At 40.7% G+C, this 16,462-nt stretch overlaps 1 protein-coding gene across 1 annotated transcript in view; it reads left to right on the forward strand.

The window, feature by feature from the left end:
• The window catches only part of ODAD2 (outer dynein arm docking complex subunit 2), a 196,002-nt gene that overhangs the window by 27,162 nt on the left and 152,378 nt on the right, over positions 1–16,462 (forward strand). Inside the window, exon 9 of the mRNA XM_065871968.1 lies at positions 3,933–4,080. Coding sequence (XP_065728040.1) covers positions 3,933–4,080 — 148 coding nt within the window. The remainder of the gene's footprint in view (positions 1–3,932; positions 4,081–16,462) is intronic.

Raw genomic sequence — 16,462 nt, forward strand, 5'->3', positions numbered from 1 at the left:
TGTGTGTTTAGCTTTTTTAAGAAACTGCCTACCTTTTCCAGACTGGCTGCACCATTTTATGTTCCCACCAGTGACGTCTGAGAGACTCAGCTTCCCCTCATCCTCGCCAGCATTTGGTATCGTTGCGTGTTGTACTTCAGCTCTTCTGAAAGCTGCGTAGTGATAGCTCGTTGTGGTCTTAGCATTTCCCTAATGGCTCGTGATGTTAACATCTTGTCGTGAGCTTATTGCCGTCCCTTTATGCTTATCAGTGAAATGTCTCTTTATGTCTTTTGCTCATTTTCTAGTTGAATCATGTGTTTTTTAAATGTTGAGTTTTGAGTGTTCTTTTCTATCCAGGATATCCTTGGTTATATATGTAGTTTGCAAATATTTTCTCCCTTTCTGTAACTTGTCTTTTCATCCTCTTAATAGGGCCTCTCAGAGAACAATCTTTAATTTTGATGAAGTCTGATTTATCAATTTTTTCTTTTATGGGTTGTGCCTTTGATGTCACAAAGCCCTTGGTCCTGAAGATTATCTCCAATGTTTTCTTCCTAAAAGTTCAATAATTCTACATTTTATATTAAAGACTGGGATCCATTTTGAGTTAATTTTATATAAAGTATGAGACCTAGGGCAAGATTCATTGCCCTAGGTCATTTCTCCAGCACCATTTGATGAAGAGGCTATCTTTCCACCTTTGACTTGCTTTTTCACCTTAATCTAAAATCAGGTGGGTGTACTCGTGTGGGGCTACTTCTGGGTCTTTATTCTGTGCAACTGACTTTCATGTCCAGCCCTTCGCCGACACCATACATTCTTGATTACTGTAGCTCTATAGTAAATCTTGAAATCTGGTAAAGTGATTCCTCTCACTTTATTATTTTTCTTCCCCAAATCGTTTTGACCTATTCTAGCTTTTTTCCTTTCCACATAAATTTTAGAATGACCTTCCTATATCTAACAGAAAAAACTTACTGAAGATTTTGATAGAAATTGCATTAAAACTCTGTATCAATTTTGCGAAAATTGATATCTTTACTATGTAGACTCTGCCAATCCATGAACACTGTATGCCTATGTATTTAAGCCTTCGATTTCTTTCCCCAGCAGTTTGTAATAGTTTTCAGCAGATAAGTCCTGTACATGTTTTGTTAGATTTACATCTAGAAGTAGAAACGCCAGTACTATGTTGACTATCAGTGATCAAAGTTCTTGCTTTTTCTCAATCTTAGGAGGAAAGCATTCAGTCTTTCACCAGAAAGTATGATGACAGTTTTTGTACAGATATTCTTTATCAAGTTGAGGAAGTTCCCCTCTGTTCTTGGTTTTCTGAGAGTTTTAATCACCATTGGGTGTTGAATTTTGTCACATGGTTTTTCTACATCAATTGGTATGGTCATGCCATTTTTCTTCTTTAGGCTATTACTGTGGTGGATTACAACGGCTGATTTTTGAATACTGAATCAGCCTTGCATTCCTGGAATAAACCCCACTTGGTCATGGTGGGCTCATTCTTTTTATATATAGCTGAATTATGTGTGCTTAATAGTATGTTAAGAATATTTGCATCTACACTCATGAGGGATATTCAGTAACAGTGTTTTGTTTTTGTTTGCACTTTGGTTTTGATATCAGGCTTCATAAAATGAGTTCCCTTCTCTTGTATTTTCTAGGAGAGACTGTATAAAATTGGTGTTAGTACTTCTATGCCTGTTAAAATTCTCCAGTGAAATCATCTGGAACTGGAGACTTTTGCTATGAGTTTTAAAATTATGAATTAATTCCATTAATAGTTGTAGCGCTGTTCAAATTACGTGCTTCATATTGGTTAAGTTACGGTAGTTTGTACCTTTAAAGGAGTTGGTCCGTTTTATCTAAATTGTCAGAGTTAATGTTCAGTTGTTCATAGTTTTCTCTTCTTATCCTTTTGTTGTCAGCAGGATCTGTAGTGATATGCTACGTTCCATTCATTTCTGGTTCTGGAAATTTGTGTCTTCTCTTCTTTTTGTCAGTCTTGCTAGAGCTTTGTCAGTTTTATTGATCTTTTCAACAAGCAGTTTTTTGTTTTTACAGATTTTTCAAGTTGCTTTTCTGTTTTCAATTTGATTGATTTCTTCTCTTTATTATTTCCTTTTCTCTGTTTTCTTTGGGTTTGTTTTGCTCTTCTTTTTCTAGTTTCTTTAGACGTGAGTTTAGATGACTGAACTGAGCCTTCTCTTTTCTTACGTAGGCCTTTAGTGCCGTGTAGTTCTCTTTCTGCATTGCTTTAGCTGTGTACAGAACACCTGATATATCTTTGTGTGTGTATGTATGTGTGTGGCTTTTTTCAGTTTTGTTGAGATATAATTGACGTACAGCTCTGTATAAGCGCATGGTGCACCCTATGACTTGACATACGTGTACTGTGAAATGACTGCAATAGGCTCAGTTAATTTACACCCCCTTATGTAGTTGCAAATAACTCTGTTTCTTGTGATGAGGACCCTCAGACTTACTCTCTAAGCGACTTTCAGATACACCACACGGCAATGTTAGCGTAGTCATCTCGTACACCACATCCCCAGCACTTATTTGTCAGATACCTGTGTGTAGCGTTTGAACACCTTCCCCCAATTTCCCTCCCTCCACCTCTGGTAACCACAAGTCTGATTTCTATGAGTTTGGTGGTTGTTTTGTTTCTGTTTTTTATTCTTAGATTCCACGTATAAATGAAATCATACAGTATTTGTCTTCCTCTGACTGATTTCACTTAGTATGATACCCTCCAGGTCCACCCAGGTTGTCACCAATGGCAGGATTTCCTTCTATTTTTATGACTAATATTCCATTGTTTGTATGTATCACGTCTTCTTTATCCATTCGTCTGTCCATGGACACTTAGGTTGCTTCCATGTCTTGGCTATTGTAAATAATGCTGCAGTGAACATTGGGGTTTACTTCATTTTTAGGTAGACCTGATCTACCAGATTTTCCTCTTTAACCAACACAGGTTTCCTGACATCTTTTGGACAAGAGGATACATAAAACTGAAACTCAGCTCCAGGCACTTCAGTTCAGGATTTCCCCCCACTGTGGCCCAGAGAGCACAGTTGCACCATTCTGCACTTTTGAAAGTACAAGAATTGGAGCTCTCTGTGCTGAAAAACCTTTGAGAAATTAAGAGAATGGTAGAACCTTAAAAATAATGAAACTTGACAATTACCCATCCTCCTACTATGCTTCCAAATGGAAAAGACTAGGAAAGAGTTTTATGGAAGAGAGCACCTGGGGGGATGGAGAGAGAAAAGGAGGGAGAGAAAGAAAGAAGATAAGGATGAATTGACTATGTTTCCAAGGGCTTGAGGGAACTAGCCTGTGTCTGTGACCTTGGTGTTAAGTTAGAAGCCTCTAGAGCAGTGAGGAATAAAGTGAACTCTCTTTGGTAAGGGAATAAATGCCTTCCCTTTGGGGCACTGGCAGCACTGCCCAACTGAGCTTTCTGCAGTAATCGCAGTGGTTTATTTCTGAGCTGTCCTGTAGGGTAGCCACTAGCTACGTATGATTATTGAGCACTTGCAGTGTGGCCAGTGTGACTGGAGAACTGAATTTTTAATTGTATTCAATTTTAAGTAAGTAAATAAAAGAAATGTAAATATAAATAACCACATGTTAAATCAGTTAACTGCTACGACAAGTTGCAGTCTTCGGTCATTTACCTAATACCCTTGCCATTTCTTGCCATGTTCTTTATTATTATTGAAACTGTAGCAATAATACTGAAATGCGTCTGCTGCTGAGATGTGTTTGCTTACCTCCTCATATAGATATTAACAAAGATCTTCCAGAACTCAGAAGGTGTTGGTACCTCATCCATTGCTTGTGTACATTTTGCTGAAATGGTTACATTATAACCGTGTCCATACTGTAGCATAAACGTACTTATTATACCTCGTTGTTGTTGTTCTCAGTAAGAGTGCTGAAAAGATTGAGGAGATTATTAGTGAGAGCTCCTCAGAGAGTGAGGAAGATGAAGAACCACCTGACCATCTTCAGGAAGCAAATGCAGATTTGCCGTCAGAATACTGGCAAATTCAGAAGCTGGTGAAATATTTGAAGGTGAGAGAGAAACCTTTTGTACTATGTTTGCAATGTTTCTTTAAAATTTTTTCCTGAAAATGCATGTTCTGCTTCCAAGTTGACCATATATTTATTTCAAGTGAGGGTAGTAAGTATCCCTGTTACTACTTCAGTGTGCACAGGGGAAGGTCCTGTTACCCTGAGGACGGTGAGGTTCGTCCTCATGGAGCAGCTGGGCTGTCAGGTGCCAGCCCTCTCCCCTAGCTGGGGAGCGGGCGGCGGGCCGTGGCAGCCGTCAGATTCTGTGACTTGCCAGCGTTTTATGATCTGCAGTATGATGCAGTGGCAAGAGCAAGGAGTCTTGAAGTTGGACTTAGACTAAATTCTAGGTTGTACCACTCACTAGCAACGTGACTGTTGAACCGTTATGGTTTTGAGCCTTAGTTTTCCCAACCCATGGAGTGAAATTAGTAATACCCACTATAGGATTATTTTAAGGACTGAGAAAACACATTTGAAGCATGTGGTGTGTCTGATACATTGTAGGTGCTTAAAATATAGATCGGTCCATTTCCATTACTCTCAAGTAATATATCATGTGTGAAAACATTTTATAATAATAAATACATAAATGGCCCATATAACAGTGTATCAGTATTTAAGTCCTTGAACGTGGGGTGGGGCGAGGAAAATGATTTACCCAAGCCCAGATTACTATTCGTTTCTGATATTGGATAGTGGATATTGATAAATGGCGAGGCCAGGTCTAAAGCGATAGCCCAGAAGTACTTGTGAAAACGGCATTTTGACTTACGTCATCTTGTCCTCCTGCATTTGCTAAGCTTTGCAGAGCTCAAGTTATTTATGTGACTCCTAAATTGCTAAAGGGTACTTTTCCTGTGCCTCTGAGGTCGTCCCAAGCTGACAGGTGAACTAGCCTATATGCACATTTTGGTGAATTCGACAGAGGCCCTCTGCATGGACAGTCTGGTAGGTATAAGTAAGCCAAAGAAGCTTTTCCTAAAAGAAAAATAGGCCCGCTTGCCTGTTGGACACAGTCTCAGCGGCAATTCTCAGCACTTCTCAGAAAAAGTTTTTTATGTTTTCCTGAATCCTGAATCCCAAGAAAAATTAGTCAAGAAATTGGGAAAACGGGAAGTTAGAATTAAAATTTGACAATTAAAATTTAATAATCTTCCTGAAGACATTACTGGCTCAGAGGAATCTACTGACATCATGGAGAGCAACACCTGTTGATTATCTTGGTAATCATTCCACAGCGTACGTGGGTATCAAATCAGCACATTGTACACGTCAGATACAATTATATTTGCCAGTCATCCCTCAGTAAAGTTTTTAAAAAAAAAGAAAATTCTGGCAGCAGAATCAAAGGTGAAGGTAGACATTTCCAGGCATCAGGACGGGAACCAGTAAGAGTAAAGTGGTCACAGCCCAGGCGGTCAGCCTCGCTTGTAGCTGTTGCCGTGCTCTAAATAATGTGTATGTGCAAGTCATTCTTGCAAAAATAAAGGATCTGCTAATATGCATCACATACTTTATACAAGTCCTATTAGTGGTGTTCTAAGAAATAACAAATTCGTAAAGCAAGGTAAGTCGTTAACTTTGAAATTTTGATCTGTGATTCTCTGTAGCCCTGGTGAGCTTGCTAGGAGATCTGAATGGTATGTCATTGGATGTACCCGGGCATTGTTTTGTGTTTGAATATTCACTGTATTGTATATATTATGTATTACAATTTGTTCTTTCCAAGTAATTTAACACAAGAAATGCAAAGAGAGGAAGATTTGAGTGTGGGTTGTGCAACACTGCATCATGAAACCCGAAAGTGATCTAAAATCTTAATTAGCAAAAACAACATAGACCTCAATGGCCCAACCAGAATCAGGGCAGGAAAGATAAAATATTTTCATCATTAAAAAAGGAAATGAGCATATATGATGCAAACTCTAACGCCTAACTTGGCTATGCTTTTGGAAGCCTGTCAACAATTTGACCAATGTCAATGTAAAATGAAAGAAAACATTTTTAACATCTGGCATATTTGTCCTGAAACAAAAATCAAGACTATTGGATAGGACAATTAATGCTTTGCGTATTTTAAAATTGTATTTTAAGAATATCTTATAAATGATAAACATTTTAATGTCATCTTTCAGTTTTTAAAATGCCTTTTATTTTTATTTTATTATTATTTTTTAACATCTTTATTGGGGTATAATTGCTTTACAATGGTGTGTTAGTTTCTGCTTTATAACAAAGTGAATCAGCCACACATATACATATGTTCCCATATCTCTTCTCTCTTGCGTCTCCCTCCCTCCCACCTTCCCTATCCCACCCCTCCAGGTGGTCACAAAGCACCGAGCCGATATCCCTGTGCCATGCGGCTGCTTCCCACTAGCTATCTACCTTACGTTTGTTAGTGTATATATGTCCATGCCTCTCTCTCGCCCTGTCACAGCTCACCCTTCCCCCTCCCCATATCCTCAAGTCCGTTCTCCAGTAGGTCTGTGTCTTTATTTCTGTCTTACCCCTAGGTTCTTCATGACATTTTTTCCCCCTTAAATTCCATATATGTGTGTTAGCATACGGTATTTGTCTTTTTCTTTCTGACTTACTTCACTCTGTATGACAGACTCTAGGTCTATCCACCTCATTACAGATAGCTCAATTTCGTTTCTTTTTACGGCTGAGTAATATTCCATTGTATATATGTGCCACATCTTCTTTATCCATTCATCCGATGATGGACGCTTAGGTTGTTTCCATCTCCGGGCTATTGTAAATAGAGCTGCAGTGAACATTTTGGTACGTGACTCTTTTTGAATTATGGTTTTCTCAGGGTATATGCCCAGTAGTATGGTAGTTCTCTTTGTAGTTTTTTAAGGAACCTCCATACTGTTCTCCATAGTGGCTGTACCAATTCACATTCCCACCAGCAGTGCAAGAGTGTTCCCTTTTCTCCACACCCTCTCCAGCATTTATTGTTTCTAGATTTTTTGATGATGGCAATTCTGACTGGTGTGAGATGATATCTCATTGTAGTTTTGATTTGCATTTCTCTAATGATTAATGAAGTTGAGCATTCTTTCATGTGTTTGTTGGCAGTCTGTATATCTTCTTTGGAGAAATGTCTATGTAGGTCTTCTGCCCAGTTTTGGATTGGTTGTTTGTTTTTTTGTTATTGAGCTGCATGAGCTGCTTATAAATTTTGGAGATTAATCCTTTGTCAGTTGCTTCATTTGCAAATATTTTCTCTCATTCTGAGGGTTGTCTTTTGGTCTTGTTTATGGTTTCCTTTGCTGTGCAAAAGCTTTGAAGTTTCATTAGGTCCCATTTGTTTATTTTTGTTTTTATTTCCATTTCTCTAGGAGGTGGGTCAAAAAGGACCTTGCTGTGATTTATGTCATAGAGTGTTCTGCCTATGTTTTCCTCTAAGAGTTTGATAGTTTCTGGCCTTACATTTAGGTCTTTAATCCATTTTGAGCTTATTTTTGTGTATGGTGTTAGAGATTGTTCTAATCTCATACTTTTATATGTACCTGTCCAGTTTTCCCAGCACCACTCATTGAAGAGGTTGTCCTTTCTCCACTCTACATTCCTGCCTCCTTTATCAAAGATAAGATGACCATATGTGTGTGGGTTTATCTCTGGGCTTTCTATCCTGTTCCATTGATCTCTCTTTCTGTTTTTGTGCCAGTACCATACTGTCTTGATTACTGTAGCTTTGTAGTATAGTCTGAAGTCAGGGAGCCTGATTCCTCCAGCTCCGTTTTTCGTTCTCAAGATTGCTTTGGCTATTCAGGGTCTTTTGTGTTTCCATACAAATTGTGAAATTTTTTGTTCTAGTTCTGTGAAAAATGCCAGTGGTAGTTTGATAGGGATTGCCTTGAATCTATAGATTGCTTTGGGTAGTAGAGTCATTTTCACAATGTTGATTCTTCCAATCCACGAACATGCTATATCTCTCCATCTATTTGTATCATCTTTAATTTCTTTCATCAGTGTCTTATAATTTTCTGCATACAGGTCTTTTGTCTCCTTAGGGAGGTTTATTCCTAGATATTTTATTCTTTTTGTTGCAATGGTAAATGGGAGTGTTTTCTCGATCTCACTTTCAGATTTTTCATCATTAGTGTATAGGAATGCCAGAAATTTCTGTGCATTAATTTTGTATCCTGCTACTTCACCAAATTCAGTGATTAGCTCTAGTAGGTTTCTGCTATCACCTTTAGGATTCTATATGTATAGTATCACGTCATCTGCAAACAGTGAGAGCTTTACTTCTTCTTTTGCGATTTGGATTCCTTTTATTTCCTTTTCTTCTCTCATTGCTGTGGCTAAAACTTCCCAAACTATGTTGGATAAGAGTGGTGAGAGTGGGCAACCTTGTCTTGTTCCTGATCTTAGTGGAAGTGCTTTCAGTTTTTCACCATTGAGGATGATGTTGGCTGTGGGTTTGTCATATACGGCCTTTATTATGTTGAGGAAAGTTCCCTCTATGCCTACTTTCTGCAGGGTTTTTATCATAAATGGGTGTTGAATTTTGTTGAAAGCTTTCTCTGCATCTATTGAGATGATCATATGGTTTTTCTCCTTCAGTTTGTTAATATGGTTTATCACATTGATAGATTTGCGTATATTGAAGAATCCTTGCATTCCTGGAATAAACCCCACTTGATCATGGTGTATGATCCTTTTAATGTGCTGTTGGATTCTGTTTGCTAGTTATTTTGTTGAGGATTTTTGCATCTATGTTCATCAGTCATATTGGCCTGTAGTTTTCTTTCTTTGTGACAGCCTTGTCTGGTTTTGGTATCGAGGTGATGGTGGCCTCGTAGAAGGAATTTGGGAGTGTTCCTCCCTGTGGTATATTTTGGAAGAGTTTGAGAAGGATAGGTGTTAGCTCTTCTCTAAATGTTTGATAGAATTCGCCTGTGAAGCCATCTGGTCCTGGGCTTTTGTTTGTTGCAAGATTTTTAATCACAGTTTCAATTTCAGTGCTTGTGATGGGTCTGTTCATATTTTCTATTTCTTCCTGATTCAGTCTTGGCAGGTTGTGCATTTCTAAGAATTTGTCCATTTCTTCCAGGTTGTCCATTTTATTGGCATATAGTTGCTTGTAGTAATCTCTCATGATCTTTTTTATTTCTGCAGTGTCAGTTGTTACTTCTTTTTCATTTCTAATTCTGTTGATTTGAGTGTTCTCCCTTTTTTTTCTTTATGAGTCTGGCTAATGGTTTATCTATTTTGTTTATCTTCTCAAGGAACCAGCTTTTAGTTTTATTGATCTTTGCTATCGTTTCCTTCATTTCTTTTTCATTTATTTCTGATCTGATTTTTATGATTTCTTTCCTTCTGCTAGCTTTGGGGTTTTTTTGTTCTTCTTTCTCTAATTGCTTGAGGTGCAAGGTTACATTGTTTATTCGAGATGTTTCCTGCTTCTTAATGTGGGCTTGCATTGCTATAAACTTCCCCCTTAGAACTGCTTTTGCTGCATCCCATAGGTTTTGGGTCGTTGTGTCTCCATTGTCATTTGTTTCTAGGTATTTTTTGATTTCCTCTTTGATTTCTTCAGTGATCACTTTGTTATTAAGTAGTGTATTGTTTAGCCTCCATGTGTTTGTATTTTTTTACAGATCTTTTCCTGTAATTGATATCTAGTCTCATAACGTTGTGGTTGGAAAAGATACTTGATACAGTTTCAATTTTCATAAATTTACCAAGGCTTGATTTGTGACCCAAGATATGATCTATCCTGGAGAATGTTCCATGAGCACTTGAGAAAAATGTGTATTCTGTTGTTTTTGGATGGAGTGTCCTATAAATATCAATTAAGTCCATCTTGTTTAATGTGTCATTTAAAGCTTGTGTTTCCTTATTAATTTTCATTTTGGATGATCTGTCCATTGGTGAAAGTGGGGTGTTAAAGTCCCCTACTATGAATGTATTACTGTCGATTTCCCCTTTTATGGCTGTTAGTATTTGCCTTATGTATTGCGGTGCTCCTATGTTGGGTGCATAAATATTTACAATTGTTATATCTTCTTCTTGGATCGATCCCTTGATCATTATGTAGTGTCTTTCTTTGTCTCTTCTAATAGTCTTTATTTTACAGTCTATTTTGTCTGATATGAGAATTGCTACTCCAGCTTTCTTTTGGTTTCCATTTTCATGGAATATCTTTTTCCATCCCCTTACTTTCATTCTGTATGTGTCTCTAGGTCTGAAGTGGGTCTCTTGTAGATAGCATATATAAGGTTCTTGTTTTTGTATCCATTCAGACAATCTGTGTCTTTTGGTGGGAGCATTTAGTCCATTTACATTTAAGGTAATTATCGATATGTATGCTCCTATTCCCATTTTCTAAATTGTTTTGGGTTCGTTATTATAGGTCTTTTCCTTCTCTTGTGTTTCTTGCCTAGAGAAGTTTCTTTTAGCATGTGTTATAAAGCTGGTTTGGTGGTGCTGAACTCTCTCAGCTTTTGCTTGTCTGTAAAGGTTTTAATTTCTCCATCAAATCTGAATGAGATCCTTGCTGGGTAGAGTAATCTTGGTTGCAGGTTTTTCTCCTTCATCACTTTCAGTATGTCCTGCCACTCCCTTCTGGCTTGCGGGGTTTCTGCTGAGAGATCAGCTGTTAACCTTATGGGGATTCCCTTGTGTGTTATTTGTTGTTTTTCCCTTGCTGTTTTTAATATGCTTTCTTTGTATTTAATATTTGACAGTTTGATTAATATGTGTCTTGGCCTATTTCTCCTTCGATTTATCCTGTATGGGACTCTCTGTGCTTCCTGGACTTGATTAACTATTTCCTTTCCCATATTAGGGAAGTTTTCAACTATAATCTCTTCAAATATTTTCTCAGTCCTTTTCTTTTTTTCTCTTCTTCTTCTGGAACCCCTATAATTCAAATGTTGGTGCGTTTAATGTTGTCCCAGAGGTCTCTGAGACTGTCCTCAGTTCTTTTCATTCTTTTTTCTTTATTCTGCTCTGCAGTAGTTATTTCCACTATTTTACCTTCCAGGTCACTTATCCGTTCTTATGCCTCAGTTATTCTGCTATTGATTCCATCTAGAGTACTTTTAATTTCATTTATTGTGTTGTTCATCGTTGCTTGTTTCATGTTTATTTCTTCTAGGTCCTTGTTAAATGTTTCTTGCATTTTGTCCATTCTATTTCCAAGATTTTGGATCATCCTTACTATTATTATTCTGAATTCTTTTTCAGGTAGACTGCCTATTTCCCCTTCATTTGTTAGGTCTGGTGCATTTTTATCTTGCTCCTTCATCTGCTGTGTGTTTTTCTGTCTTCTCATTTTGCTTATCTTACTGTGTTTGGGGTCTCCTTTTTGCAGGCTGCAGGTTCATAGTTCCCGTTGTTTTTGATGTCTGTGTCCAGTGGCTAAGGTTGGTTCAGTGGGTTGTGTAGGCTTCCTGGTGGAGGGGACTAGTTGCCTTGTGTTCTGGTGGATGAGGCTGGATCTTGTCTTTCTGGTGGGCAGGTCCACGTCTGGTGGTGTGTTTTGGGGTTTCTGTGGACTTATTATGATTTTAGGCAGCCTCTCTGCTAATGGGTGGGGTTGTGTTCCTGTCTTGCTAGTTGTTTGGCATAGGTTGTCCAGCACTGTAGTTTGCTGGTCGTTGAGTGAAGCTGGGTGCTGGTTTTGAGATGGAGTTCTCTGGGAGATTTTCGCTGTTTGATATTATGTGGAGCTGGGAGGTCTCTTGTGGACCAGTGTCCTGAAGTTGGCTCTCCCACCTCAGAGGCAGAGCCCTGATTCCTGGCTGGATCACCAAGAGCCTTTCATCCACACAGCTCAGAATAAAAGGGAGAAAAAGTAGAGAGAAGTAGTGGAAGTATGAAGAAAGAAAGAAAGAGAGAGAAAGAAAGAAGGAGAGAGAGAGAGAAAGAAAGAAAGAAGGGAGGGAAGGAAGGAAGGAAGGAAGAAAGAAAGAAAAGAAAAGAAGGAAAGAAGGCAAGAAGGAAAGGAGGGAGGGAGGAAGGAAGGAAGGAGGGAAGGAAGGAAAAAAGACAGAAAGAAAGAAGATACCGTAAAATATAATAAAGTATAATAAAGTTATTGAGTTAAAAAATAATTATTTCGAAAAAAAAAGGGACGGATAGAACCTTAGGACAAATGTTGGAAGCAAAGCTATACAGACAAAATCTTAGAAGCATACACATACACCCTCACAAAAAGAGGTAAAGGGGAAAAAATCATAAATCTTGCTCTCAAAGTCCACCTCCTCAATTTGGGATGATTTGTTGTGTAAAGGAGGGAAGGAAGGAAGGAAGGAAGGAAGGGAGGAATGAAAGAAAAGAAAGAAAGAAAGAAGGTAACGTATAATAAAGTTATTAAAATAAAAATTAATTATTAAGAAAAAAAATTTTAAAAAAACAAACAATGGACGGGTAGAACCCTAGGACAAATGGTGGAAGCAAAGCTATACAGACAAGATCTCACACAGAAGCATACACATACACATTCACAAAAAGAGGAAAAGGGGAAAAAATCATAGATCTTGCTGTCGAGGTCCACCTCCTCAATTTGTGATGATCCGTTGTTTATTCAGGTATTCCACAGATGCAGGTACATCAAGTTGATTGTGGAGCTTTAATCCGCTGCTTCTGAGGCTGCTGGGAGAGATTTCCCTTTCTCTTCCTTGTTCGCACAGCTCCCGGGGCTCAGCTTTGGATTTGGCCCCGCCTGTGCATGTAGGTCGCTGGAGGGCGTCTGTTCTTTGCTCAGACAGGATGCGGTTAAAGGAGCCGCTGATTCGGGGGCTCTGGCTCACTCAGGCCGGGGGGGAGGGAGGGGCGCGGAGTGCGGGGTGGGCCTGCGGCGGCAGAGGCCGGCGTGACGTTGCACCAGCCTGAGGCGCGCGGTGAGTTCTCCCGGGGAAGTTGTCCCTGGATCCCGGGACCCTGGCAGTGGCGGGCTGCACAGGCTCCCCGGAAGGGGGTGTGGATGGTGACCTGTGCTCGCACACAGGCTTCTTGGCGGCGGCAGCAGCAGCCTTAGCGTCATGCCCGTCTGTGGGGTCCGCGCTTTTAGCCGCGGCTCGCGCCCGTCTCTGGAGCTCCTTCAAGCAGCGCTCTTAATCCCCTCTCCTCGCGCACCAGGAAACAAAGAGGGAAGAAAAAGCCTCTTGCCTCTTCGGCAGGTCCAGACTTTTCCCGGACTCCCTCCCGGCCAGCCGTGGTGCACTAGCCCCCTGCAGGCTGTGCTCACGCCGCCAACCCCAGTCCTCTCCCTGCGCTCCGACCGAAGCCCGAGCCTCAGCTCCCAGCCCCGCCCGCCCCGGCGGGGGAGCAGACAAGCCTCTGGGGCTGGTGAGTGCCCGTCGGCCCTGATCCTCTGTGCGGGAATCTCCCCGCTTTGCCCTCCGCACCCCTGTTGCTGCGCTGTCCTCCGCGGCTCCCAAGCTTCCCCCCTCTGCCACCCACAGTCTCCGGCCACGAAGGGGCTCCTATTCTGTGAAAACCTTCCCTCCTTCACGGCTCCCTCCCACTGGTGCAGGTCCCATCCCTATTCTTTTGTCTCTGTTTATTCTTTTTTTTTTCTTTTGCCCTACCCAGGTACGTGGGGGGTTTCTTGCCTTTTGGGAGGTCTGAGGTCTTCTGCCAGCGTTCAGTAGGTGTTCTGTAGGAGTTGTTCCCCGTGTAGATGTATTTCTGGTGTATCTGTGGGGAGGAAGGTGATCTCCGCGTCTTACTCTTCCGCCATCTTCCCAGCAACCCCCTAAAATGGCTTTTATTTAGCATTTATTTTGTGTTAATGTTCTCCTAATGTTTTCTGTTACCAGATAACAGGTGGAGATCATTTTTACATGTTATTGTAATATATAGTTTTGGGTTTTTTTTACAGAAAACCTCTGAAATTTTTAGCATCTCTATCATAAATAAATGGTTCTTTGTTTATTAGGGAAATAATTTACTGTTATGGTCATCATTATTATTTAGTAACGTAAATAAAATTTAGGAACAAATATGAAATAATATGATTTCAGGAATTCCTGAGAATTTCTGGGAATTCCAATTTCTCATTCCGGAATCTGGAAGATTCATATCTGCCAGAATTTGGAAACACTCGTGTGGAGGGAGCATAGGCTGGCATTCCATCCCCGTGATCTTACCCCTGCCTTGGCGGGAGTCTTTGTGCACAAACCACCCAGTCAGTGCAGAGGCCAGCCCAGCACACGCGGTAGCAAAGTCCAGACTCAGGAGACCCACCTGACCTTTCCCGAGCTACAGGGCTGCCCATAGCCTCTGCTCATGAAGCGCATGTCCTCTGGGGAAAAACTGGCAGCAGAGATCTCTGTCATCCAGCGCTTGAGCCAGACAGGCACTGGGGCTCAGACATGGCCTTTGGAAGAAGGTTTGGAAGAGCCCTGGTGTTGACGCAAAGAATTTTGGTCTATTAACTTTATTTCATTAGTAAAAGGAAATAAAGAGCCAAAGGGGGCCGAAGCATCGGCCAGGCCAGGAGGCAGAATAATGGAGAGTTAGAGGCATGACCTCCAGTGTCAGAAAGACGTCAGCTGAGTCGGGTTTCTGCCACCCCCTGGCTCAGCGGCCTTGAGGTGCTGGCGGACCTCTGTGAGCTTTGGTTTCCTCATTGGTCAAGGTGGCAAAATAAAAGAGCCTGCATTTTAGCATTATTATGAATATTAAATGAAACCTGACACACACAAGTGCTTTAGCACCAGGGGCTCAGCACCTGTTGGCAATGGTAATTGTTTCTGTTGCATATTCTTACTCTAGACGGCGTAAGGTGGGGAGTCTTTACCACCCACACAGGTGGTCCTCAGCTTTTGCTTTAAGATTCTAGCAACCAGAAAAAGGCAGGAAGGCAGTGAGTTAATACAGTGAGGGACTCTCCACCCTAAGGTAAAAGCAGCCCACCTGCCAGTGAGTGTAACTGATCCTGGTGCTAAGAGCAGAAAGAATTTCCTCCCCGAGGACTTAACGGGGCAGACAGTGGGTAGGTGGTGCGCAGCTTTCTCCACAATACCCTCTCCGTGAACACGGCTAAGAGTGTCTCGTGGTAGTCTCATTATTGAATCACGGTCTAGCGTTTTCCAGCTATTTAGGATAAATCCATATGATGGTGGGTCCAAAAGGGATGCCCTGTTGCTGTCCCAGAACAGCTGAGGAAAGCATGTATTGATGAAATGCTGCTCAAGCTTGCACAAGTGACCCATCAGTAAATCTTGTGCGAATGTGATACTTTCGGCCAGACAGTAAATTGCTGGTAATTATTATAGTTCCCACAGGTAAATATTCTTAACGTAGCCAATAAAAGAAAAAGTGTATCTACAAATGATTTCAGGATTTTCAACACAGATAAACGTTTTTCTGTGGAGACACAAAAGGATATGAAAAGTCTATGAAATGCAAAATTGAATGTCTCTAGGTAATCTCAAAATAATACACCTGACATTGTACTTTACAAAATTATGCCTTAAATGTAGATTTCAACCAGCAGAGAAATGTTCACGTTGACCTGACTCTCCACTTACCATTCTCCAAGTGCAGCAATGTCTGTGATTGTTGAAAAATTTTGATGCGTTCATTAATACCCAAACAAGTCGATGAATGACACAGCTTGGTATTGATCCAGAGCTATGAGCTCAGGTCTTGGCATATCATAAAGGGACTTAGTCTGCAATCATTTGGCTTTGACATACGTTCATTTCATCTTGCAAGTTTTGCATCTGTATGTATGCTTTTAATCTGGAGTTTTAGAAGACAATTTAATTTTTAAACTAATGGATACTCTGCATTTTTACTCACCAACCTTCCAACCTCTGTTTCCCCACACAGCCGATGACTCTGTACCCTAATTCTGAATGAAGTAATAAACTCCTTATTCCGCTGCCCTCTGCGCTTACCTTCTGCTACTTATCACAGTACAGCTTGTCTGTCTTATCAGCTACTCCTTGAGTGGAGAGACCGTACTAAACTCATTTCTGTGTCTTGCAGGGTGTCTTGCTAGTAAACACAGGACTGTCCATCCTCTGCTCAGGAGGGACGGTGACAGAACAAGGCTCCCGAGGGGCCAGGATGTCCTCCACTCTCAGGTCCTTCAGAGCAGCTTTTCCTCCCTCTGAGCCTGAGTCGTTCTGTTCCCTCTGCTGTTGATGTCTTTCCCCACCTTCTCTTCCTCCCCTTTCCCCTCCTTCTCCTGCCCCCCTTCTCTTTGTAGACATACTGTTTCCTTGCTGCGTTTGTCCGCTTTATGTGCATATTATCTTCTCCCCTGTCCATGGTTGCTTCAAAATCTTGCGATGAAAATATTTTGCTTTGTATCCATCCCAGCGATTGGGCGAGACAGTTGTTAAGGCGTGCGCCCCACACTAATACTGAGTCTCTCTAAAAATACAGTAAGTTTCAC

Source organism: Phocoena phocoena, chromosome 2, assembly GCF_963924675.1.
Source record: "Phocoena phocoena chromosome 2, mPhoPho1.1, whole genome shotgun sequence".
Taxonomy (NCBI): Eukaryota; Metazoa; Chordata; class Mammalia; order Artiodactyla; family Phocoenidae; genus Phocoena; species Phocoena phocoena.